General features: G+C 35.6%; 3 protein-coding genes and 1 long non-coding RNA gene across 4 annotated transcripts in view; 2 read left to right on the top strand and 2 right to left on the bottom strand.

Moving 5' to 3' along the window:
• LOC147842141 (uncharacterized) overlaps positions 1–24,739 on the top strand; it is a 1,078,568-nt gene that overhangs the window by 687,284 nt on the left and 366,545 nt on the right. The gene's annotated exons all lie outside the window — the stretch shown is intronic.
• Positions 19–15,408, bottom strand: LOC147842145 (serine protease HTRA2, mitochondrial-like). The gene is made up of 9 exons (XM_087271127.1): positions 15,339–15,408; positions 10,583–10,725; positions 8,514–8,718; positions 5,446–5,640; positions 5,312–5,344; positions 3,628–3,736; positions 3,474–3,543; positions 709–804; positions 19–624 (listed from the first exon to the last, which is right to left on the bottom strand). The coding sequence occupies exons 1-6, from the start codon at positions 15,384–15,386 to the stop codon at positions 3,629–3,631; spliced, it is 732 nt and encodes a 243-aa protein (XP_087127253.1). The 5' UTR covers positions 15,387–15,408; the 3' UTR covers positions 19–624; positions 709–804; positions 3,474–3,543; position 3,628.
• On the top strand, positions 15,427–24,699 carry rfc3 (replication factor C (activator 1) 3). Its single transcript, NM_201457.1, is given in 9 exon segments — positions 15,427–15,637; positions 15,917–16,054; positions 17,165–17,232; positions 21,304–21,401; positions 21,484–21,665; positions 23,799–23,935; positions 24,067–24,165; positions 24,302–24,371; positions 24,452–24,699. Coding segments are annotated over 9 exon segments (1,071 nt in total). The 5' UTR covers positions 15,427–15,550; the 3' UTR covers positions 24,644–24,699.
• On the bottom strand, positions 19,197–20,790 carry LOC147842144 (uncharacterized). Its single transcript, XR_015501370.1, has 2 exons — positions 19,961–20,790; positions 19,197–19,916 (listed from the first exon to the last, which is right to left on the bottom strand). It is a non-coding gene; the product is annotated as an uncharacterized LOC147842144 (long non-coding RNA).

Below are 24,739 nucleotides of genomic sequence, written 5' to 3'. Positions count from 1 at the left end.
CACTGCGACATCAGCAAATCATCCATAAATATTCCAATGGTTTATTGTGAAATCAGAGCTGTTCAGAAAAAATGTATTAAAATACAAACATCGTAACATGAGAATGTGAGACTCAATACAAAACATCAGCATTTTCACAATAGGAGCACCCAGTTTTATTAAGGTCGTTGAGTGTTTGTTGCCCTCATGACAATCCTAAACAAAATATTCAGTGATATTCCTTCAAATCAATACTGATAGTGTAGTTTGCGCAGACACACTGAGGTTTATCCAGTGTACAGAAGTCTGAATCATCCACATTATTTCATACGCTTCCAGAAACACGTTTACTACACGAATGTCCAGCGTTTGCTACAACTGTTCAACTCTTTAGATGATTCCTTTCTTACAACATCTCCAACTATGACAGCTTCTCATTACTCACCATTTCTTAATCTTACTAAATACTTGACTTGATGTCGCTCTGTGGACTCTGGGGTCATGTGCAGCATGAGCAGGTCGGCCCCCCGGTGGACCACCACATTTAAGCTTTCGCTGGTCCTCACAGCATTACATATCTCCTCCGACGTGTTCACCTTTACCCCATTGATCTCAATAATAACATCTCCTGGCTTCATTCCGGCTCTGCAAAACAGAAAACAGGAAATGACATCATCAAAGGATGCCTTAATCAACAGCTGATAACATCATGTTCAGAGAGCAGCACACCTGTTGGCTGGAGATCCTACAATCACACGGTGGATGAGAACTCCATGAGAAACATCAGGGAAGGACGGGTCTCGCATCCTTAGCTCTTCGATTATACTGAGGAGGGGAAAAAGAGAATTTAAAGATAATAAAAGACTCACTTCAGTGCAAAGTTTACAGTTGAAGGATTGATTGATAAATAGATAAGATAGATAGATTCATAGATAGATAGACTGATAGTTTGATAGATAGATCAGCATAACAATCAATGTTACATTTGCTTCAACCAAAAACACCTCAACAAAACATTCATACTACTTCACTCGCATAGAGAGTGAAAAAGGAAATGCTGTTAATTTGCAATGCATTGAATTAAAGGTGCAGTAGGTGATTGTCCTCAGAAACATTTTAGTTGTGCTGGTAGAAAGTCTCTTCACAGTCCAATAGTAATGATTAAAGTAAATGATCTAAATGTGTTTTTATGTATTTTATATTCTGGGTAAAGTATAAAACTAAAAAATGTTCATCCAATTAAATATTGTCGGGTCGACATCTCCTGTAATTCAGATAAGCAGCTCAAACTGTCTGTCAGCAAATGCAGATTTCAGGCCATGTGGCTTTGAATCACAGTCCCTCCCCGCGGTCCAAAGATAATATGCTAAGCGGTTAGCATTTTGGCAGATCACCTACTGCACCTTTAATTATTCACAGAAGTGTTTAAATCAATACCACAATTGAACTCGTGTCATTTGGGACAAAAAAAATGATATTGTTCAACTCTACATTATGATATTGCTTAACTCTACATTATGTATACAAAACTAAAACCTTAAATATCTTGAATTTTACAGGGCTCATACAGGCACAGCCTAATGAAAATCAAGGACTTTTGAGCACTTTTTTCCAGCACCTATTTTTATTTTCAACACTGACACGCAACGTATTAAAACACTGCATAGGAATTTATATATATACACAAATAAAAACCATTATTGATCATAATAATAATAATAATTAATTAATCAATTGTGTATTAATAATATATTAAACCTGCACTAAATGTGCTTGTGAAAATGTTTTTTTATACTATTACACTGCTAAAATAATACAAGTTTTAGTAAATAATACTAACATTGGGTAAAAGTACAAAGTACTGTTTTAAAAACTACTCAGAGTACTAGTTAGATATTTTTGGGGAAAAAACTCAGATTTTCATTTTGGCTCTTTTTTCAAGAAATGATAATAAATTTATTTGAATGGTTTAATTGCTTGAATCACAAAGCTACATATATAAAAATGTGCACTAACAAAGGAAGTATGGTCGATTTTTCCTTCCATGACATTTAATCTTTTTCAATAGTACTGGCAAAACTACCACATACTCTATAAGGCCATAGAGACACATTTTGTCCATTTTTTAAACAATATTTTCAAGTTTTGAAAGGTTTAATTAAAGTATATGATAAAAATATTTCAATTTAGCCTTTTATTTACATATTTTACACCATTTTTCTTTTTTGCTCATTCTTGTCTTTACAATATGGCAAATTTGTTTCTTAAATAGCTGTACAGCACATGGAAATATTATTTTACACTTGATCTTAAACTGAAATAATTTTACAAAAAAAGACTAGTACGCTGTCATAAATAATAAATAAAATGATAATAAAGCAAATGGCTTTGTTTAACTCTAGGTATTTGAATTATGACAACACTACATTTTTCAAAGCAGTGTTTGAAGAGTCTTATTGTTTATAATGATCAATTTAACAGCAGATTGCTTTGACCTGTAATGCCTGTACAATTCAGTGATGCTTTAAGACAGATCAGAATACAGCTATAATGTATAAAACCCACAAATACCCCAAATAGAAACATTTCTAGCATAATTCTTTTGTCGTAAAGAAATATAAAAAATTCCAACTTTGCTCAAAGTACAGTAAGTTTCACTTGACGATACAGCCAAATAAAAAGTCTGTACTCTAAATACTAAATTTAGTCAAGGAGCAAAGATAAATAATTTCTACTTTAATATTGAAGAGATCGCGATTGTATACAGTCTGATCACACACACGAGATGATGAGAGGACTTGCAGTTAATTTGAAAAAGCCTATTTAAGAGGTCACATATGTGTTTTTATGATTAATGTACATGACTGCGCTCTCATGTTAAAATAAAGTGCTCACGACGTATGCAGAAATGAGTAATTGCGCAATACCTGCATTCCCACGCCAACATTCAGAAGAGTGACAGACAAGTCAGAAGAAGAGAGCGGAGAGAAGAGAGCAAAATGTGTGTGTAGATCGTTGAAATGGCAGGAAGTATGTTCGTGGTTTAATTACTCTTGCTAATAACATAGTGAAAACATCCCAAAAGCATTTTTCCATTAAAACATTTGTTTTTAAGTTGTTTTTTTGTTGTCACTGCAACACAGAAAGGCCTTTGTCCCACCGTTACGTTCAATGTAAATCTAGACAAGGTTGACTGTGACTGGCCACTTTTCATTTCATTTAAATCACTGCTTCGGAATCACGGTAGATTGTGTGGGTATTTTTGCATTAAATTGTCACAAAAGTTCACAAACATTTTTATTTTTCGGCGTGAAAATTGCATACAAATTCTCCTTGATAAATTAAGCACTTTTCAACAGAACAAGCCAATTTTCCAGGTATTCCAGCACTTAAATTTCTAAGAGCCAAATCTAGTGGTAAATAACAAACATCTGTAGATTCCATAATGTATGAATTTTGCTCTCCTGTAAAATTGTAATAAAAGTGTTTGGCACCTGGGGGTCAAAGTCAACATCATCACTCCAATGTAACGCCTTTTCGATCCCGATTCTCCAAACCAAGACTCTGAAAAAAAGACCCAATAACCATCTGTCAGTGAAAAAAAATGCTGTCACAGACAAAAGCAAGCAGCTGTGAGGTCATTCTTACTCTATTTGTCTGCAGATCGGTCTAGGAAGAGACGGACTCTGTCTGAGGGAATAGCGAAGGAAATCCCTGCTGTCACTTTCATGGTATTAATGCCGATGACCTCACCATCCTGAAGAGTACAAACATGACACATCAGTTTATTACATAAGGCTAGAGTATGGCCAGTACAATACAATATTGATGAACATTTGAAAACAATTCACGTTCTTAATATGACAGTCATGAAGCTCTGTGTTGCTCTGAAGGTCCAGCAATCTATAGTCAACTACTAAATGTGCACTAATAACTTTCTCCTTCACATTATTGTACAAGGAGGGTACCACCATAGCTGTGAGATACGTTCTACTTGGGATTTCGTAGAGTGGTTCTAGCACACTAATTAAATGCCTAAAACCAGAGTTTTCTACCCCTGAAAAAGGTTGCTTGTCTGTGGCTATAAATATTCCTACCCTAATACTCCTACTATTATGCCTACAATTGTCTTTGCTTGTGTTGAGTTACTTGGAAGTTTTATTCCAAATGAAGACAAAAGAGTAGTTTGTGTTACACTTGTCAGTTTAACAGATAAAGTAATGATTTTGTGGACATCAGTAATCTAACTATTTGCCTTAATCTGATTAAAACAATAATATGATTAAGGTGTTTACATGAGTTGCTTTTTGAATGTTCATTTCATGATCCCGTTTTACATGTTAAAGCACATAATACGATTAACGTCATTGTGTCACCACGCTTTCCACGTTTCCTCCGGAGTGTCATGTAATTTTGGGGAGTTTCATTCTTAATTTGTCGACTTTAACTGCAGTTTGGCACTTTCATTTTCATTCAAGAACATTTCATGCGTGCCCCCCATGACAAACGACATATTGGATCCGAGGAACTGCTAGAAGAGTGTAGTTTTAATGGCCTACTTCGCCATCTGAATAACAAGGTACACCAATTGCTTACTTACCAAATCCGTAGAGACAGGACAATCAACGTGAACTGGTTTTGCGTTTTTTTTTTATAAGAAGACGAGTGGAAAATCTGGATTTCACCATTTATAATACAAAAAGCTCTCGGGTAAAAATGTTCCTCACAAACATTTTTGTTGCGTGTTAGAAGACCACTGTAGTCCACAAATGTGGGTCCTTTCTCATCGCGGGAAAATGAAACAAAACCTTTGTTGTGGCACGTTTATAAACAACACTGACGACCCATGTCTCCGAACAATTCTTCTTCTTCCACTTGTTTTATTTACGGTTAGCAACACAACGTCGCGTCTCTCTGAATACTGTAACAGGTAGTTTTTGAAGCTATCATGCATATTAATAAAGCTGCACCTCATTCACAATAGAGCGCGCTGATTAGTTCGTCTTTCTCTTGAATTATTGATGAAAGCTTAAAGACGTCACATTGTACCCGCCGGTACAGACACCCAGTCTCCATGCTGGAATTTACACAAGGAGCTCATGGCCTTGACGTAGCTTCAAAATTTCTTTTTAAACCGGAAGAACGAATTTGTTTGAAATAACGCAAAAACAACCAATTTTCACTTTTATTGTTAAATATGTGTCCTAAGAGTGTTTTTAGCAGCGTGGAACATATATATGACTATTGACATCTCAAAAATGTGTTTCGGTGTTTCGTGACTCTTTAAACCAAAAGGCAGAAGCAGTGAGTTGAGTAAATGTCAGCGACTCACCAGGTTTATGAGAGGCCCTCCTGAATTTCCAAACTGTAAAGCAGAATTGTGATTGAGTGATGGAATGCAATTCATTAAATGATGACATACATTTTTTTTTGCATGCAACAACACCCAGTTTCCAGTGCTCTTACATCTATGGTAGCGTCCGTCTGGATGTAGTCCATGTTGGAGTTGGAGAGACCCAGTTCTTTACTGTCTCTCTGAGCAGAGCTGACGATTCCAGATGTGATGGTGTTTTTAAGAGAAAAGGGGCTCGCCATGGCAACCACAAATTCACCTTGACGCACATCAGATGACTTGCCAAGACGCAACGTTGGTAAAGGATTCTGGGACAAGACAGAGAACACAATGACACTATGTCAGACTATATGGCCATGTACTAGAACTGTGGTAAAAGAAAAGTGTGAAAAATCAATTGCAAAAATGGCCTTCCAAACATTAAAGTCTCCTCTGTTACTGTTGGTTTACCTAAAATTGTTGACTATAATATTCTGTAGTTGCTGTAATATTACTGCGTTTAAAAATCTGAGGATACGAAACCAAATGTCACTAAGGTTATCACAATTTCGAGTTTATTTCCATATTTGTATGCGGCGGTTCCTCCTGAAATATTACAGCGTGTATGTAGCCTAAATACAGTATAATCAGATTAATGGGTTAACACCAGGGCTTGACATTAACACCCACCAACCGCAGGTAGACTTCGGCTGTGGCGGATTAGACAGCCACTCCCACTTTCCACTTTGGCTGGTCGAAAATCACTTTTAAATTGTATTTTTTTTTTGAAGTAGGGTTCAACAATAAGGATGAACCTCTAGAAATGAGAAGCAGCCCGACTGACAAAAACAGCTGTGTTCACGCAAGCAAAAGAAAGCAGATGAATACAGAATGTTATGTGATGCGCGCAATTTTTTAAAAGCGTGCACGATCCCATTTCCTTGCGTGAAGCAACCTTGACCGGAAACACAATGCTGCGATCGGTTCTGTTTGAAATAGACTTCACAAAAAGCGATACACATCCACCATTTTCAAGAGCTCGAGATTAAAAAAAAAAGAAGGTATTTTATGTATGCAGCAGCAGTTGCAGCTTTAGCTTTAAACAATCTTTGAACAGATTATTAATGGGCCTAATGTTAACTGTGTGCGTTTGATCATCCTTTTATTATTGCACACGGTATGTTTTTCACCTGCTTTCTTTTTGTTAATATGGTTTAATTATCATTCTTTTCAGTAACATTTATTTAATAGATTAAATTTTATGTATAGTTAACTGCTGATCTGAGACCTTGGTCTTGGAGCTAGGACAGACTACTTTTCATAGTTTTAGACAGGCTACATGACAATAATTGTTATTTAAGTTTTATTTAATAAAAAGTGTATGAATATTATAAAATATATTTTGCTAGTTTTTGAAATTTTAAAATTATTTAACATTTTTGGCTAAGAAATACTTATTAATTTATTTATTTATTTATTTTCCAGAGTGGTCAGAGAAAAAATTGGTACAACCTTAATGTTGAGCCCTGAAATAATTACAAAGCAACACCATGAAACCACTACCACTCATGCTCATTGAGCAATGTCATACACAACACATTTAAATCAAGTAATTTTGCAAATATATTTTCCCTACAACAAAAGTGAAAATGGCGAGTGGCTAGTAAAGTTGAAAAACTACTAGCCATATAGGCTGGTGATCAAAAAAGTTAATGTAGAGCCATTAAAAATATTAAAAATCATATTGACCTCAGACTTTTAATGTACTAACAGTGACACAATTTTGATTCTATAGGTTTAATTCTTAAATGAACAAAATTCAAAAAGAAATTACTCATTTGATAAAGACCTTTTACTAAAAATGTAAATTAATAAAATAAAATGAGTCCTTGTTCTTACCATATTAAACTATGACTCAATAAAAATAATGATGCACTGATACCATCTTTTTTGGAACTGATTCGATTTCGATCCCAAAATTCTGAGTATCGACCAATACAGATCCGATCCTGATACTGTGCCATTTTTTTAAGCATAATACAGTTTCTATGGTGATGTGGTCCAGCTTATGTTTCCTTTTTTAATAGTAAGATTTTTCTTAGAACTCTGCAACAGGCTACCACTATTGACCCTAATCAAAACACAAACTGGTCTGTTAAATAAACTATTGATATAACTAAAATTACAGTCAAATATTCACAGTTTTCAGAGCAGCCGGTACTAGGCTAAATAATTTTCTGTTAATTAAAATCTATATTGTGATTGTCAGTTTCACTTTTATTAATTTAATCAACAACTTTGACCACAATGAGCCAGGCTTACAAACTATCCTAAAAGTATTCCCCTCGAAAGAATAAACTCAGTGGGAAGGATGAGAAAACAGAAACTTTTAATGTTACAGAATAATTTTACAGAGCGGCACACGTCACATCAGCCGGTGTGTGAATGAAGTGCTTGATGCATCACTGAGACAGCTTCCAATCCAAAACAGCAGTAAAAAGGGAAGAAATCAGTGCGTTAAGGATCTGTCCAATGTATTATTGAGCCTTTTCTAGTTTTAAATTTCAGGTAGGCCTACTTTGTGTGTGAAGAGCAGGTAATAACCCACTCAGTTCCAGTGTTGCGAATGCGATCTGCTGTTCTAACAGCTACATGATTTAGAAACAAAAATGAACTCGTCGTTTCAGGTCGAAATGAACCAATATAATATATATTATATTATAATAAATTAATATAATGTAATATAATAAATTAATATTTATTTAAATTAACAGGGACAAATAGTGTTGGAGAAAGTTTTTCATGTTGTCATGAACGTGACACGCAGTTTGAATTGTAAATAAATTGGAGAATGATTGACAGGCGCAGCGGAGGGAAGCGCAGAACTGAACATGAATTTAACCATGTGAATATTGATCTGTACTTCACATTAAACTATAGAATGGCTTCAAAACATTTAGGATACAGTAGGCCTACAAGACAACTTTCTACTGTCTTATAAAAGGCTACCTTTCTGGCTTTTGTTTGCTTATAAATTACACAGAATATAGAGCACATGCAAGATGGGATTTGCAGTAAAAATATGCAGTACCAAACCAATATCCAATCCAAGTATCAGGATCGGTGCATCCCTAATTAAAAAATTAAATATCCCCAAAAGATAACATATGTTAACAGTACAACCTCAAAGCTCCATCTGTACCTTAACATTGATTTTGATGGTGGCGATGTCTGCAGCCTGGTCCACATCCTGAACTGTGGCGTTGTAAGTCTCACCATTGGTCAGTTTGACACGAACACCACGCTTGTTGGCGACCACATGGGCATTTGTCACTATCAGGCCATCACTACTTATTATAAAGCCAGAACCATTCGAGATGGGAACCTCACGGCCAGAAAAGGGGTGTCTGAAAGAAAGAGTGTTATATTAGTCACAATTCCCAAACACAACTGAAACTAAAACCATCTGGTCATCTTAAAATAGAAACAAGTGATCCAAAAAGTCTCTATAGAGAGAATCAACATAAAACACCCTGCTGAAAAAAAAAACAATCCTGTTGAGCGCGCGCATGTAAAGGTAACTGGGTGAACAAGTCAAACAAAGTATATACACAAGAGAACATAAAAATATACAACAATTCAAAAAAATGAAGCAAGAATAATAAAGATTTAAATAAAACATATAATAGATAGATAGTACAATAATAATAATGATAGTAATAATGTCAGTGAAAATGACAACAGCATTATTAATAACAACAACAACAACAACTACAACTACCACTTTTGATTACTTAACATTCAGAAATTAAACCGAATTAACAAAAAATATTGTAAATATATGTGTAGTGTTAAAACATTGTTGGGTTTTATAACCCTGCGAAATGTGAGAATGTTTTAACAATAGAAATGATAAAAAAGTAAAGAATTAGGTTAACTTGATTGTTTTTATAAATGTAAGTGAGTTGAACATAAAACAGTCAAGTTGCCCCCAATAAACTTAAGAATTGAGTTGCTTCAACACGTTAAATAAGTATTTTTTAAATGTCTGATAACAATAATTTTGTTAATAATTTTTTTGGGAATTTGGGGAAAAATGTTTGGTTCTATTTTTATAGTAATTAAATGTTTATAATTTAAAATGTTTATAATAATTAGATGTTTTGCCGCCTTGTTTTTGAATTGTCCAATGCAAAAAGACCCTCTTATAGCAAGATTAGAGATTCACCGAAATGAAGCTTGTTGATTGAAACTGAAAATTCTAGATGCATTTGGCTGAAAACTGACACTGAAAAGGCTTTTTAATAATTGGAAATTATTTTTATAAATAAAAAATATATAGTTTTAAATCAAATTTTATATTAAAAAATAAAGTAATTTGGCGACGCAGTAGGTAGTGCTGTCACCACACAGCAAAAAAGTCGCTGGTTCGAGCCTCGGCTGAGTCAGTTGGCATTTCTGTGTGGAGTTTGCATGTTCTTCCTGCGTATGCGTGGGTTTTCTCCGAGTGCACTGGTTTCCCCCACAGTCCAAAGACATGCGGTACAGGTGAATTGAGTAGGCTAAATTGTTAGTAGTGCATGAGTGTGAATGAGTATGTATGTATGTTTCCCAGAGATGGGTTGCAGTTGGGGGACATCCGCTGAGTAAAAACATATGCTGGATAAGTTGGCGGTTCATTCCGCTGTGGTGACCCCAGATTAATAAAAGGACTGAGCCGAAAAGAAAATAAACGAATGAATGAATAAAGTATTTTTGTGAGGCTTTTAAATTAAACTCAATAACTTAAATTAACAGTGAAATCAATAGTAAAAATAAAAATGATTCCATCATTTACTCACCCTCTGCATATTTGAACTCGTTATGAGTTTCTTTCTTCTGTTAAACACAAAAGAAGACATTTTCAATAATGCTGAAAACCTCTAGCTATTGACTTCCATAGCAGGAAAAATAACTACTATAAAAGTCAATGTTCAGGTTTTCAGCATTATTAAAAATATCTTCTTTTGTGTTCAACAGAGTAAAAAAAACTCATCAGAAATGATGAATTGTCCTTTTTGGGTAAACCACACAACTACTTGCAAATATGCTCAGTTCAGTTTATTCTTCTTTTTTTTTTTTTTAAAGAGCCTCTATTATGGGTTTTTGAGAATGACCTTCCATGTATTGTGTAACACAGCTCTAAGTGAAGTGAATTATTCAGCTAAGACTTAAATCTGCAAGTGTGCAGTGTTTAAAACTGTTTATTCATTTATAAAAGAGTCGACTCACAGTGCTTCAAATGAATCATCTTGATAACGAGTCTTTAGCTGTGCCGGCGTGACCAGGAAATGGAACTTAAGCCCCGCCCAGGGCCGGATTGACCAATGGGCCTTATAGGCACAGGCCCAGTGGCCCGAGCGCACTTGGGGCCCCTGCGAGGGGGGAGAAGAAAAAGACAATTTCGGGGTGTCTTTTTAGGCTAACTGCAAATAGAACACCTAGTTGGAATAAGCTATTCACGCTTTACGCCCATCGATGCTTGATTGACAGAGACAACGAGTAAAGAGCAGGGCCAGACGGAATCTGCGGACGTTTTTTGCTGTTTCTGTGGAGAATTTTGGTAAAAATCTGCGGATTTCTGTGCAATTATTTTGGGAGTATCCAGCGGAGTATCATAACTTACACCTTAATATATTGAATAAAAAGTAATAAATTACTGAATAAAAACTGAATAAATTCAGATTTACACATTTACTCAAGTAAATAAACAGAATTAATGATAGGCTAAAAATCTGCAGAATTCTGTGAAAAATCTGTGGAATTCTGCGCGCGCAGATTCCGTGTGGGCCTAGAAGAGCTATGCAGCATCACAGCCTGAGTGGCGTACCTCGTAATGTGCACAGCAACATCTTTTGACGCGATTGATCATCAACCCGGTTCAAATTCACCATCTGCTGAACTTGTGCTACTTTTTTTCTCCTCATTACATATCAGATTACAAATATATTTATTTTTAACAGGAAGGAAACATTTTTAATAAATAATGCAAATGCGATATAAAGTCAAGTGCCTCGTGGGTATTTAATAATGTTTAGCCTCCTTCTCTGTAAAAACTATATTGCTCAGACAACTGTATTTCATCTGAGCAAAAAAATCACATATAACTATTATTATTATGTTTAAATTGTCTTTCTTTCTTTAACTAAACAGAATGCTGTAATTGGTCAAGCGCGGAAACATCAGTTTTGAAATAACCCGCACTAAACTGAGCGGACTGTAGTGTGAGAGGAGGCATCTTTATTGAGGCATTTTCCATACACACCTTCTTCAAACAGACCCATGATCAGGAGGATGAGGGTATAGAAGAAGACGTTATGGTAACGTTAGATCAGTAAGCTAGCATTAACCAGGCGGAGGAGGCTAACGGCAGCGCAGCGCGGACTGGATTCATCGTGAGAGAAACAGACAGAAAAAGGAGAGAGAGAGGGAGAGAGAAAGGCCCCGAAGAGGAGAGAGACCGGAGAGGAGAAGAGGTATAGTGTGTGTGATTTTCTGATACTTTTAGGTTTATAATCAAGTTGATCTATGCTGTTTGCCAACTTTTCATCACGAGAAGAGTAGAGAGAATACAGGGAGAGGAAGAGAGAGACAGTAAATCATTAATAAGTGTGTGTATTATTAAAGACTCAGATTCATAGAACTGGATTGGAGAGGCATTGTGTGATATAGCCTATGCCATGCAAACAATATGCTCTATCAGTTTGTAAAAGCTCTACATTAAAAATACCCTTAAAAAATTATATATATATATATATATATATAGTACTGTTTCAGTGAACTTGTACAAGTATACTAAAAAAAACATTCATTTTATTAGTATTTTTATTCAATGCTTTGAAAAATAAGTTAAATCTTTGTAAATACATATGTACTATATATCATTTATTTAAATATGTGGGCAACAAATTATAGATTCATTTTAATAAAAAATATTATATTATTATTATTTTTTAAATTCAACTTTAGGAGTAGGGCCAGGTAGGGGGCCTTACAAGATAATGTGCCCAGGAGCTCCTGAGTTCTTAATCCGGGCCTGGCCCCGCCTATTTGTTGCACGCGCAATCCCGGGAAAATTTAAAAAAACCAGCCCCGCCCACAAACACAGTAGCAAAGAAAAAGAAGAAGGACACTGCAGCAGACGCCAGTTGAATCATGTCGCGAAGACGCTGTGCTCTGAAGTGTGAGGGGAAAGTTAGTGTTATTTTCTCTACTCAAAGATGAAACAGTGAAGAGTGAGTGGTTGAGGTTTATTTTGGCAAAAATACCTCAACATTACAGCCCAGGCTTGTGCTGTGTTCCTGTCATTTTTCTGATGAGTGCTTTAGATCAGAAAAGTCTGTTGACGCATTTCACAAGTGTAAGTATGTGTAATTAAAATGGTTGCCTCTTTGTTTTCTCTACAAATTATGTATTTTATTGTTTTTTACTACTTATGCTTGTAGTGCATCTGGTTAACTCTTTATATTCTCATATCACGTCTAATGCCATGATGAAAATGCGACGCGTGCCGCTTTGTTTACGGATTTAAATGCGTTTGCATTTAAATGCACAATCCACTGGCACTTGTCGTTGCTATGGCCATCATCAGTTTCCGGGATAAATAACAAAACGGGAGGGTGGCGGGAGATGGGTCTGAAATTACGGGAGACTCCCGGAAAAAAAACGTGAGTGTTGGCAGGTATACTCACACATACACTCTGCACTCTGACTACTTCAATATTGTTGATAAGCCATGGTGGCCATTTCTCTCCGTCTCACGCTGAACGCTGTTGACCAATCACAACAGAGTACAATAGGACCAATCAGTGCAGATTAGCATCGCGTTAGGAAGGGGTGTAGAAACAAATTAATTGCTAAATAATCATATGAGAGTCGCTGGCATAATTTGGTAAAAATAAATGCAGATTTTAAGACAATAAAAGTGTTCTTTGACCTTGAATGCCCATCAGCCTGTTGTTGGAGACCCCCCCCCCCCCCACCCTAAAAAAGTTTTTAAAGTAAAACTTGACTCTTGTGTAGTTAAAGTATGCACCAAGACTGATGGAAATGAATAGCTGCTATATTCCAGCTTGACATGGCTAGTAACTATACCTATACGCCTCTCGGGAAGTATACATGGGCATTCTGTTTGAATGGGTAAATCAAATTCTTCAAAACTGCTTGCCAAGATTACGATTACAATACATATTATGAATAACCAATAAAATTGAACAGTAACTGTCCTTTTAGTTTCATTTATAAACGTCCATATCACACAATATCTGCAGAAACTCACATCTAGTCCAAGCCCCTTCCCTGGAGAATTGTCATTCTATACTGATCGCTGATTGGCTCATGTACTAAAAGGTGGGCTTTATTTGCCAAATATCAATCACTGATTGGCTCCTGTACTAGAAGGCGGAGCTTCATTCGCCATAATGACTGTTTCACTTTTCCCATTCAAAAGTATACGAGTGACACGTCATGTGTATTCTATAATCTTTGCTATACTCTCATTCTGCAGTAATAATCAAGGATTTTGGACTATTTGTTAGAACCAGAGATCAGCTGAACGGATTAAAATGATCAAACACAACAGTTTAACTCTGAGTGACTTGAAAAATGAGCCTATTTGCCAAAAAGTCTTCCTTTAAATACGTCATAATTAATATAAAATAAAAAAAAGTATATTGTTTCCTTTCATAACTTAAATTACAATGTAACTGCATAGAGACTCAAAATGTGTGTGTGTGTGTGTGTGTGTGTGTGTGTGTGTGTGTGTGTGTGTTTTATAATCAGTGAGGGACCACTGACTTCTCAAAATATCACAAGAACGCAAGCATGTTTGGAGTAAATGACGAAAGAATTTTCAGTTCTCGCCTTTTAATGATTCCTCTCTCTACAGCATATCTCCAAACTAATCAAAAATCAACCCTGAAACCTGTTTCCAAAAATCATCAGAAAATTTACAAGTACAAAACATTTTTGTGAATAATATAATTTTTAATAAATATATTTTATATTTTATAATTTTTGTAAATATATTGCAGGGATCGTAGTACCTGTGTAATATTTTGAAATGAATTTCTTCTACCTGATTTGGGCGTAAAAATGTATTGTTGACCAAATATCATCGATAAATGGGAAAGAAAAATATTGTTTCCATTTTAAAATGTCTTTCGGGAAACATGTTCCACCAATGCGTAAAGCATTTTGAGTGTGCAGGAAACGTGCTATATAAATGTAAGGAATTATTATTATTAATTATTATTTATTCATTTCTATGTGAAACACTTTCATGAGCCCATTTAGCCAATAAGACAAAAACATAGTTTTACTAAAGTAAGCTTACATTTATCCACACAAAATAAACCTGACTGTATTTTTTGTAGTAAAGTCGAGGTTAATTGTGTTAAATATGCCATTTCAGCCTGCAGAATGGCATTTCAAACTGTGGCCTAACAAAAATATAGAAAATAAATATCGAGTTTCTGTAATATAAAACTAAACAATTCCTCTCCCTGTATAGTTCCTAAGGTTATCTTGACAGAAACAAATGTAAGTTAATTTTAACAGAATCACTCAAATAGCAATTAATCTGACTGATGTTAATGTTAAAGGTTTGATCGAGCTTTTAAGTAAAACAATAGATAGTTTAAAGTTACAGTACCGTTAATATAGCATTAATATTTACATTACAGTTACATTAAGTTGCATCAATGTTAGCATTAGCATCAAATGCTAATTAGCGCTACTAGCCTGTGACATACAATAATAAAAGTTAGATGTAATTACACTGACTTAAATATTCATTTGTTTAATTTGTAATTATTTATTTTATTTATGTTATTTTTTCTTTTTAATTTGCATTTTTCATTTAGTGAAGGCGGGGACTGTTGACTAACGTTAGTAGCTCTAAATTAGTTGACTGGAATGCTGTGACAGTGTTAGCATGTAGCATGTTCATACAAAATAAGTACAGTTCGCAATTAAAACCATTTCCTACCTTTTGTTGTGCGTCCAACAGATGGCCTACAGTACAATAGTTCTTCATTTTACAAAACGCAAAAGCACCCCTTGTCCCTCCTCGCTTCCTGTAGTTGCCGCTCTGACAGCGCGCTGCGCGGGTTTGTGTTTCGCGGGAGCAGGCGGATGACAATAACATCATATTATTTACTTCTTCCACGGGTACATTACTGTCATCATTTCAACTGAAAAATGAGTTTATGGGTGGACAAATACCGACCGACGTCCTTGGCTAAACTGGACTACCACAAGGAGCAAGCTAACCAGCTCAAAAATCTGGTAAAACGACAGACACTGCCAGGATGTTGGTTGTGTTTAACGTTTACATTTATGCCAGACCAAAATCAAATTAAATAACTGTTTTTATTGTTATTTTGACAACGTGTGAATCATTATACAATATGTCTTGTTGAAGAAGGTTGTTAAAATTTCTAACGTTTGCAACTCTATCAGCATATAAACTTAGCTGTAACCGTGAACTCTACTTCACATGCTGAATTAATAATGCTAACTAAACGTGTAAGGAGATAATAAGCTCTTATTGTTGAATTTTTCTAGGTTCAGTGTGGCGATTTTCCTCATTTGTTGGTTTATGGACCCTCTGGAGCTGGCAAGAAAACTCGGATCATGTGTTTGCTTCGAGAGCTTTATGGAGCCGGGGTGGAGAAACTCAGGATTGAACATCAGTCTATCACGGTATTTTTAAGAAAGAAAGCTGCTTAAAGGGATAGTTCACCCAACAATGAACATTTCCTTACCATTTACATAAACTCATTTGGTTCTAAACTTGAACGTATTTCACAAAACACAAAATAAGATATTTTGAAGAATGTTGTGGAAAAAGCAGCCATTGACCTTCATATTAGGGCTGCACTATATTGAAAAAATCTGATAGTGATGTTTTACTTTACTGCGAGAAATATTGTAATACACTTTCACAAGATTGTTTGAATTGCACTATTTGATTTTTGGAGGTCTAACAGTATTCAATGCAAAAAATTGAATAATCCTAATGCAAAAAATGCTTTTAAAATATCAAGTAAAATATTATTTTGTTTACACCTAGTTTTTCCTTCAAACAAGCAAAAATATCTGCCAATGGTGAAAGTAAAATTTTCTTTTTTCTTTGAAATGTAGATATTTGGACTAGAAACAAGACAAAAGTTCTAAGAAAAACTTTTTTTGTTGTATAAATTACGTATAAATGATTAAATACTATAACCAGTGGTCACCAAACTTGTTCCTGGAGGGCCGGTGTCCTGGAGATTTAAGCTCCAACCCTAATCAAACACACCTGAACAAGCTAATCAAGGTCTTACTAGGTATACTACAAACATCCAGGCAGGTGTGTTGAGGCAAGTTGGTGCTAAACCCTGCAGGGACACCGGCCCTCCAGGAAGGAGATTGGTGACCCCTGCTCTAAACTCTTGAAATGTTCAGTCACAGGCCTTAAAATACATGCAAATGATAAACCTCCACTTTATTATAGTTAAACTAAGCAGTGAATCTACAAATCACATGTGTTCTGTAGCTCCTGGTCAACTATAATCCAGACTCAGCATTGCATATCTTGCAATGTGACTATGTACAAATTGCATTATCAATGCTGAAATTATATACAGGGCAGCCCTACTTCATATGAACAAAAACATACTATGGAAGGTCAAATGCTGATTTTTCCTGCAACGTTTTTTAGTATATCTTGGTGTTCAACAGAAGAAACAAACTAAAACAGGTTGATTTCATTTTGGGGTGAAGTTACTTTCTAATTATGCAATATAGTAATAAACCATTTGTCTCCCGTAGACTCCATCAAAAAAGAAGCTTGAAATCAACACTATTGCCAGCAACTACCATCTAGAGGTGAATCCAAGGTAATGAAGATTATTCTTGTGTACATTAGTAACAATGTACTATAAAGGGAGGTTTTCTTTTATAAGGTTTCTTTAGACTACAAGGTTGATAGATTTTCAGTCAACAGCTGCAGTTGTGTAAAGAGATAAAATGCATAAATGAGCCCATACGTATTGAAAGATGGTGTAGTGTAAATGCCTCCTGTATGTTTCCTCGGGCCTGTTTTCATATAAGGTATGTTTACATGACAACACTGTACCTAAAAAACTGTACCAAAGACAATTTGTCAAAAAAATATGTACAGATGCCATTTATACATATTAGTAGTTGTAATTTTGTAAAGGAAAAATACATGGCTGCATACATATGGTCCTGTAGATCAGGGGTTTCCAAACTTTTCAGCCTGCTACCCCCAAACTAGCAATGCCAGTGAACCCCTAATATTCTCTGAGGTGGTTCTAGTTATATAATCCTTGCACACACATCAATAGGCCTAAGTCTATTCAACGTTTAATTTTGGAGAACGCCACTTGGAGACCGTCGTTCATGTCCAGATGTAGCCTGTGTTTATTTTTAATGTACGTGAGTACAGTAAAGGTGTCGGAAAGTTTGACCCAGTGACATAAAGTCAATGTGCTGCAACTGACACTATTACTGTGTCTTTAAAATATTGTAATCACCCCAGGGGTCGCCAAAAAAAAAGGAAATCGAAAGGCTGATGGCTTTTTATTTGCATGTTGTTTTTTTAATGTTTATTATTTTAATGTTAACAGTGTAACTATTAACTACTTTTTGTTCTTCTGTAGGTTATGAATAAAATATGGTGATTTAAATAGTTTAATAAAATGAATTAGATTTTTGGACATCGCCATGCGACCCCTCCTCATTGTCTTGCGACCCCCACTTTGGCAACCACTGCTGTAGACCACAGGTTCCCAAACTTTTAAGCCTGAAACCCCCAAAATAACAATGCCAGTGACTCGCGACCCCCACACTCCTCTTAGGTGGTTATAAATATACAAACCTTGGACCTAAAGACACACACCAATAGACATTTTTCGTAGAATGCAAAATTACCTATTTTGCTTAGCGTGTATGCCTAAGAAGGATGTTTGATGCGTATAAACAGTAACTTTCGGACAGTTTGATATGATAGTTTTAATATATTTTACTTGTTTTTAACATCTTTTAACTAACGCCAAAGACCTTAGAATGACCAAGAGGCGACACTCAATAGAACGTTCCATTGCAACGGCAGCGCCCAGCAACAGCCCTGGATTCCACCATTTTGTAGTGAAAGTGATCGGCCGTCCATTGAATCTCATTACTTTTGCGATGGCAAGCAGTTACTTTGTTTTTTATTTATTTATATAAAAAGCGTATCAAAGCTGAGATACAACCTGAAAGACGACAATATAACACTTATTATCACAATCATAAGCACTTTTAATAGGTTATTTTACAGACTTATTATATGCTGTTGTTCTATTAGAGTTTTCATTCCAAAATGGCCGCCGCACCCTCAAGTGGCTGTTTCCCAAATTACACTAGAGTGTCGCCTCTTGGTCATTCTAAGCTCTTTGCTAACGCTGCTGTGTTTGAGCTAGCAGAACTGTTGCTATGACAACAACTCTCAAGTCAGTTTTGAAGAACGAAACGATCTTGGATCATGTCAAATCGTCAATAACCAAATCCAGCTAATTAAGTAATCCACTTACGAAGAACGGACCCGTGGACTGGTTATTTAAATAATGTGATCTAAAAGGAAAGAAAAACAACATTTTGCAAGTCATTTACCCTTACCACCCTTACCGTCAGATGGTATCTTGTGCCATTTAAATGAAGCCTCATCACTGCTAAAGTGATAATTTTCTCCTTTTTTTCAAGCATATAACCAACTCAAACAAATGTAATTCACCAAAATATTTGACAGACGTAGCCTATTCTGTCCCACTAACACATTGATTGAAAGACTGGCACAAAGTGAATATAAAGTGGCTTTTTTAATGCAATACTATGATAAATACAACACAAAACAAACTAAATGAAACAAACTGCTCCCGATTAGAATCAACATGCAAATCAGCCAGCAGAGTATAAGTAACTTACTTTTAGTTTTTTTGGAAATTGCATGGCTTCGTTACATACCTGTTAAGTTTCATGCCAGTAATATGGTTTGCTCTTTAATGCAGTGATCTATTGTGTGTGTGTTTGTGTGTGTGCACTGAAGAGCTGCTAAGTTCAGTACAGCTGACAAGTCGAGAACACTGACGCTGAAATACAGCTTATATGACGGCAGACACTAAAAGTGGAGAAGGATTTTCTCTTGTGCATTTGACAGAAGTATATCGGCTTTAACACACACCTTTCAAAATCAACATTGTGGATCACAAAAACACTCTGTAAGCCACACAAAACAGTGTTGTCAACCATTTTCGGATCAAGATTTACCTGTTGTCAATGCTGTAAACGGAAGTTCTAAGCATCCTACCGGAAACGCTGGTCACTATGGTGCCCTTCTTGCAGCAACAAAGAAAAGGGTCTATAGGCCCATGTCTATTCTTGGTGTAATTTTGAAACCGCTACTAGTAGACCATCTTCCAAAGTTGTCGGGTTCCTGGACATGTCGGACTTTTAGGAAATGAGCGAGCTGATGCAGCTGCTAAAGATGCTTTGAAGCAAGTAGTGAACAAATGCCAAATTCCTCCATCAGAGATGAAACCTTTTATCAACGCTTACATTTTAAACAAGTGGCAAAAGGAATGGGATGAATTAGAAAACAATAAACTACATGAAATCCAACCTGAAATTTCACACAGAATTTTAAGACATTTTAAGAATCGATTTGATCAAGTAGTTTTTACCAGATGTTGTATTGGGCATACGAGAATTACACATGGTTTTTTGCTCCAAGGTGAAAACCCTACTCAGTGTTTGTGCTGCAAAACTCCTCTTACTATAAAACTTATTTTACTGGACTGTCCTGCTTTTACTGATTCCAGAAGGACTTTTTATGAAATGAACTCTTTTAAGGACATTTTTGATAAAGTGAAACCAGAAAAGATTTTAGAATTTTTATCATGTATTAACACAAAAAAATCTTATTTAATTTATGTTTTATTTTGTTTGTTAATTTTTAAATTGTATATTTATTGTTGAAAGATTCCTGCCATGAAGATAGCCTTGGTTGCTAACATGGCACTAAATAAAAAATACATTACATTACATCCAAAGTTGTCAAAGTTTAACCTGGTGCCTTAAAATGAATCTGCTGCATCTCACACTATTGATGTGTCTTTAATATAAATGTAAACACCCCAGGGGTCACAATCCAAGTGGTGCTCGCTGCAGAGCCATTTGAGGAGAGCTGAGCTCCAGCGAGGGGGAGCTTAAGCTTGAGCTCCACCTTTTTTTTTGCACTTCTTCTACGAGGGATGTCACTGGGGGTAGGGTTAGGGGTGGAGTTGGTGTACGCATTAAAACAGCTTACAGGAGGAGGAGCGACAGCTCATGCTCCCCCTCGCTGGAGCTCAGCTCTCCTCAAATGGCTCTGCAGCGACCACCCTCTCTCACAATCCAATTAAAAAAAAAGGTTTATAAAAATGGACTATTATTGTCTTTTGTAGGCTGTGAATAAAAAAATGGTAATTCTAATAGTTTAACTAAATGAATTCACCAAGCGCCTCCCCAGGGGAGTAGCGACCCCCACTTTGGGTACCACTGATGAAGATGATATTATTATTTGACTATATTCTTCTCATTTGAAATGTATTTTCAAAGCTCTTAACATTTACAAGTCCCCCATATAATGAGAGGGTGCTCGCTGCAGAGCCATTTGAGGAGAGCTGAGCTCCAGCGAACTACACCAACCCCACCCCTAACCCTACCCCCAGTGACATCACTCGTAGAAGAAGTGCAAAAAAGGTGGAGCTCAAGCTCATGCTCCCCCTCGCTGGAACTCAGCTCTGCAGCGAGCACCACTTGCATATAATAGGTGTTAAATGTAAATAAACAGAAATGAAGTATTTCCTGTTTTTAATTTCTATGTGTTATGTGTGACTCTTCACATCTTATGTGTTTTTTTTCCTCAGTGATGCCGGGAACAGTGACCGCGTGGTCATTCAGGAGCTGATAAAAACAGTCGCACAGTCTCAGCAGATTCAGTCCAGCGCTCAGAGGGAGTTCAAAGGTTTGGCTTTCTTCTTTCATTAAGTTAGATCATTTATCTGAATACACTGAATAACTAAGCTGTTTTCCTCATCTATTCACAGTGGTGCTGCTCACGGAGGTGGACCGCCTCACTAAAGATGCCCAGCATGCCTTGCGCCGTACGATGGAGAAGTACATGGCCACTTGTCGACTGATCCTCTGCTGTAACTCCACGTCAAAAGTAATCGCCCCCATCAGGAGCAGGTGTCTGGCTGTGAGGGTCCCTCTGCCAAGTGTGGAAGAGGTGAGGGTGCAGCGAGGCCATGTGCCCACTCAAATGTTTTTTTTGGCTAAGCCTGGGCCCTGTTGAGGCACTGCGATTAGCTAAACCCATGGTGAACACAATTCGCCACGTATTGGCTGCATGATATTGGAAAAAAAAAGATTGAGATGTTTTGTTTTTCAATATATATTGCGATATGAACTTCGTCCAATGATTTGCATGGCAAAATTTGAAAAGAATTCATCATTTTATATAGATCAGGATGATTTTGTAGGACCGACAATCTGCATAAAATCAAGCAGAAAGTGTTTTATGATGTTCTAGAATGAGTCTAACTGTATTCAGGTACAGAAATTAAACGATCAAATATAAATAAAAAACATTGCATAGTATTCATTGTATAAAAAATAAACTATCTTTGTTAAAATGTTATAATTTCTTATACACATACACTTAAAATCTCACAGTCATAGACCTTAAAAACAAAGCAATCAAATTTCACTTTATAAGGTTAAACTTCACAATGTGTAATCCCACTTAAATTTCCTAGTGGATGAATAAACGGAACTGACATTGCAGATTCTGTGAAGTGATTAATGGGGATTTGCACGTTGCGATATCACTGCTGAAACAATATATTGTGGAGTCACAATGTTTATAGTGATGTAGTTTTATATTCATCAGGTAAACATGAATAATCAGAGAACATATTCACTTTGTGTTGTTGTACAAGTAGAATGAGACAAACGTTAATCAGAACAAAAACAGCAAGCTGAAGCCTTTAGTGTGAAGTAGACACTTCACGCCACTGCTGTTTTTAATAGCATACCAGCTTTTATATTTTAAGAAATGAATACTTTGTATTACGTCGGAACGATATTGAAAAAATATGGCATTGCGATATGTTGTTTTCCTGCAATATATATTTTGAAATGAATATATTAAGTGAAATAAACAGTGCTTCTAATTTCAGGCACAGAAATTTAACAACCAAACATAAAATAACATGGCCATCATTGCATATATATATATATATATATATATATATATATATATATATATATATATATATATATATATATATATATATATATATATATAAATTATATTTAGTAATATTTTTATCTTTTAATATTTAATAAATAATCTAATCATGTGATTTGATTATTGAGGATATACACATTGCGATGTCGATGCTTAAATGATTCAGCCCTACTTTTATATTCAGCATTTAATTTATTAAAATTGTTGGCCTAGTCATATTTCATAAAAGGCATTCATTTATTTCGTTTTTAAATTGGTGTTGTTTTTATGTTTAATTTTACTGTACAACCCATTAATTGTTGACCCTTTTACTACATTTTCTAATAAACTATTTTTTTCTACATCTAAAGAACTTATCTTGACAAATTTGACAAATATATAATATGCATATATCACCAATAATTTCGGTGTGAAAACCAAATGTAAGGTGAAAATTAATTTGTTTAAAAAGGCACATTACAAATGGAATGCATTATTATTATTATTATTATTATACATATAAACTAAAGTTTATTGACCAAATAAGTATTGTAGAATTTCTGAAGCATTATGCGCTGCTGAATAATCAGATGTGCCGTCGCGTATATTACGAGGGCAAAATTATTATCTCTTCCTGCGCATTTTTTTTTTCCAAATGTCCAAAAGTGATATTTAATGCATTAAGGACATTTTCACAATGTTTCCTATATTTTTTCTTCTGGAGAAAGTCTTATTTGTTTTATTTCGACTAGAATGAAAGCAATTTTTTAAAACCATATTAAGGTCAATATAATTTGCCACCTTAAGCAATATTTTTTTCAGATTGTCTAGAGAACAAACCACTATTACACAATGACTTGCCTTATTACCCTAACTTGCTTAATTAATCTAGTTAATCCTTAAAATTTCACTTTAAGCTGAATACTATAATCTTTCTTATATCTAGAGATCAGTAATTAGAAATGAGTTTTATTAGTAGTAAAATCTCTGTTAAACAAATTGGGGAAAAATAAAAAACAATTTAATAGGAGGGCTAATAATTCTGACATCAACTGCTCATACATATATATTTATATTAGACCAGCATCATAAATTCATCATCTGAAAACAATCCAACCTTCATCCTCTCAGGTGTGCAGTGTCCTGTCAGGCGTGTGCAGGAAGGAGGGTCTACTGCTTCCTCCAGAACTGGCCAAACAGATCGCAGAGAAATCTGGCCGTAACCTCCGTAAGGCCCTGCTGATGTGCGAGGCCTGCAGAGTTCAACAGTAAGAGACTTTAACTTCTACAAAAACAATTAAGAATGAATTTTCATCCTCAGATTGAAGGTAACTCACCTGAAGAATACGCCAAACACATACAATGCTTGTAATCTGTTCCCAAATGTGCTTTCCTGCAGGTATCCCTTCTCTCCAGACCAGGACATCCCAGAGACAGACTGGGAGGTTTACCTCAGAGAGACCGCTAATGCTATAGTTAGCCAGCAAAGCCCTCAGAGGTCTGAACATTCATATATATCCAGAGAATCCATTAAAGAGAGAATAGCGATGCTTTTTTTTTTTTTTTTTTTTTTTTTTTAACCACAGCTTTATTTATTTGCATATACTGGAGACTAAATTAATTCATATTTGCAGGCTTTTGGAAGTTCGTGCACGATTGTATGAACTTCTAACTCACTGCATCCCACCAGAAGTCATCATGAAGGTAGAGCTGCTTGATTTTATTATAAAGAAATTATTGGCACTTTAACTTGAGCGTTAAATAAAATGTGCATTGTGTTCTAGGGTCTGGTGACTGAGTTGTTGAGTAACTGTGATGGACACCTGAAGGCTGAAGTGGCTCAGATGGCGGCCTACTATGAACACAGACTGCAGCTGGGCAACAAAGCCATCTACCACCTGGAGGCCTTCGTCGCAAAATTCATGGCCATCTACAAGAAGTTTATGGAAGATGGGCTTGACAACTTTATGTTCTAAGGAAATGTAAATGAGAGATTATATTACTGTTTTTCATAATAAAAGACATCTACAAATGTTTGTGACCGGTTGTTGTCACTGGGAATGTCGTTAAAG

Source organism: Danio rerio, chromosome 10 (genome assembly GCF_052040795.2).
Source record: "Danio rerio strain M-AB ecotype USA chromosome 10, GRCz13ab, whole genome shotgun sequence".
NCBI classification, from domain to species: Eukaryota; Metazoa; Chordata; class Actinopteri; order Cypriniformes; family Danionidae; genus Danio; species Danio rerio.
This window is presented reverse-complemented; position numbering and strand designations above follow the sequence as displayed.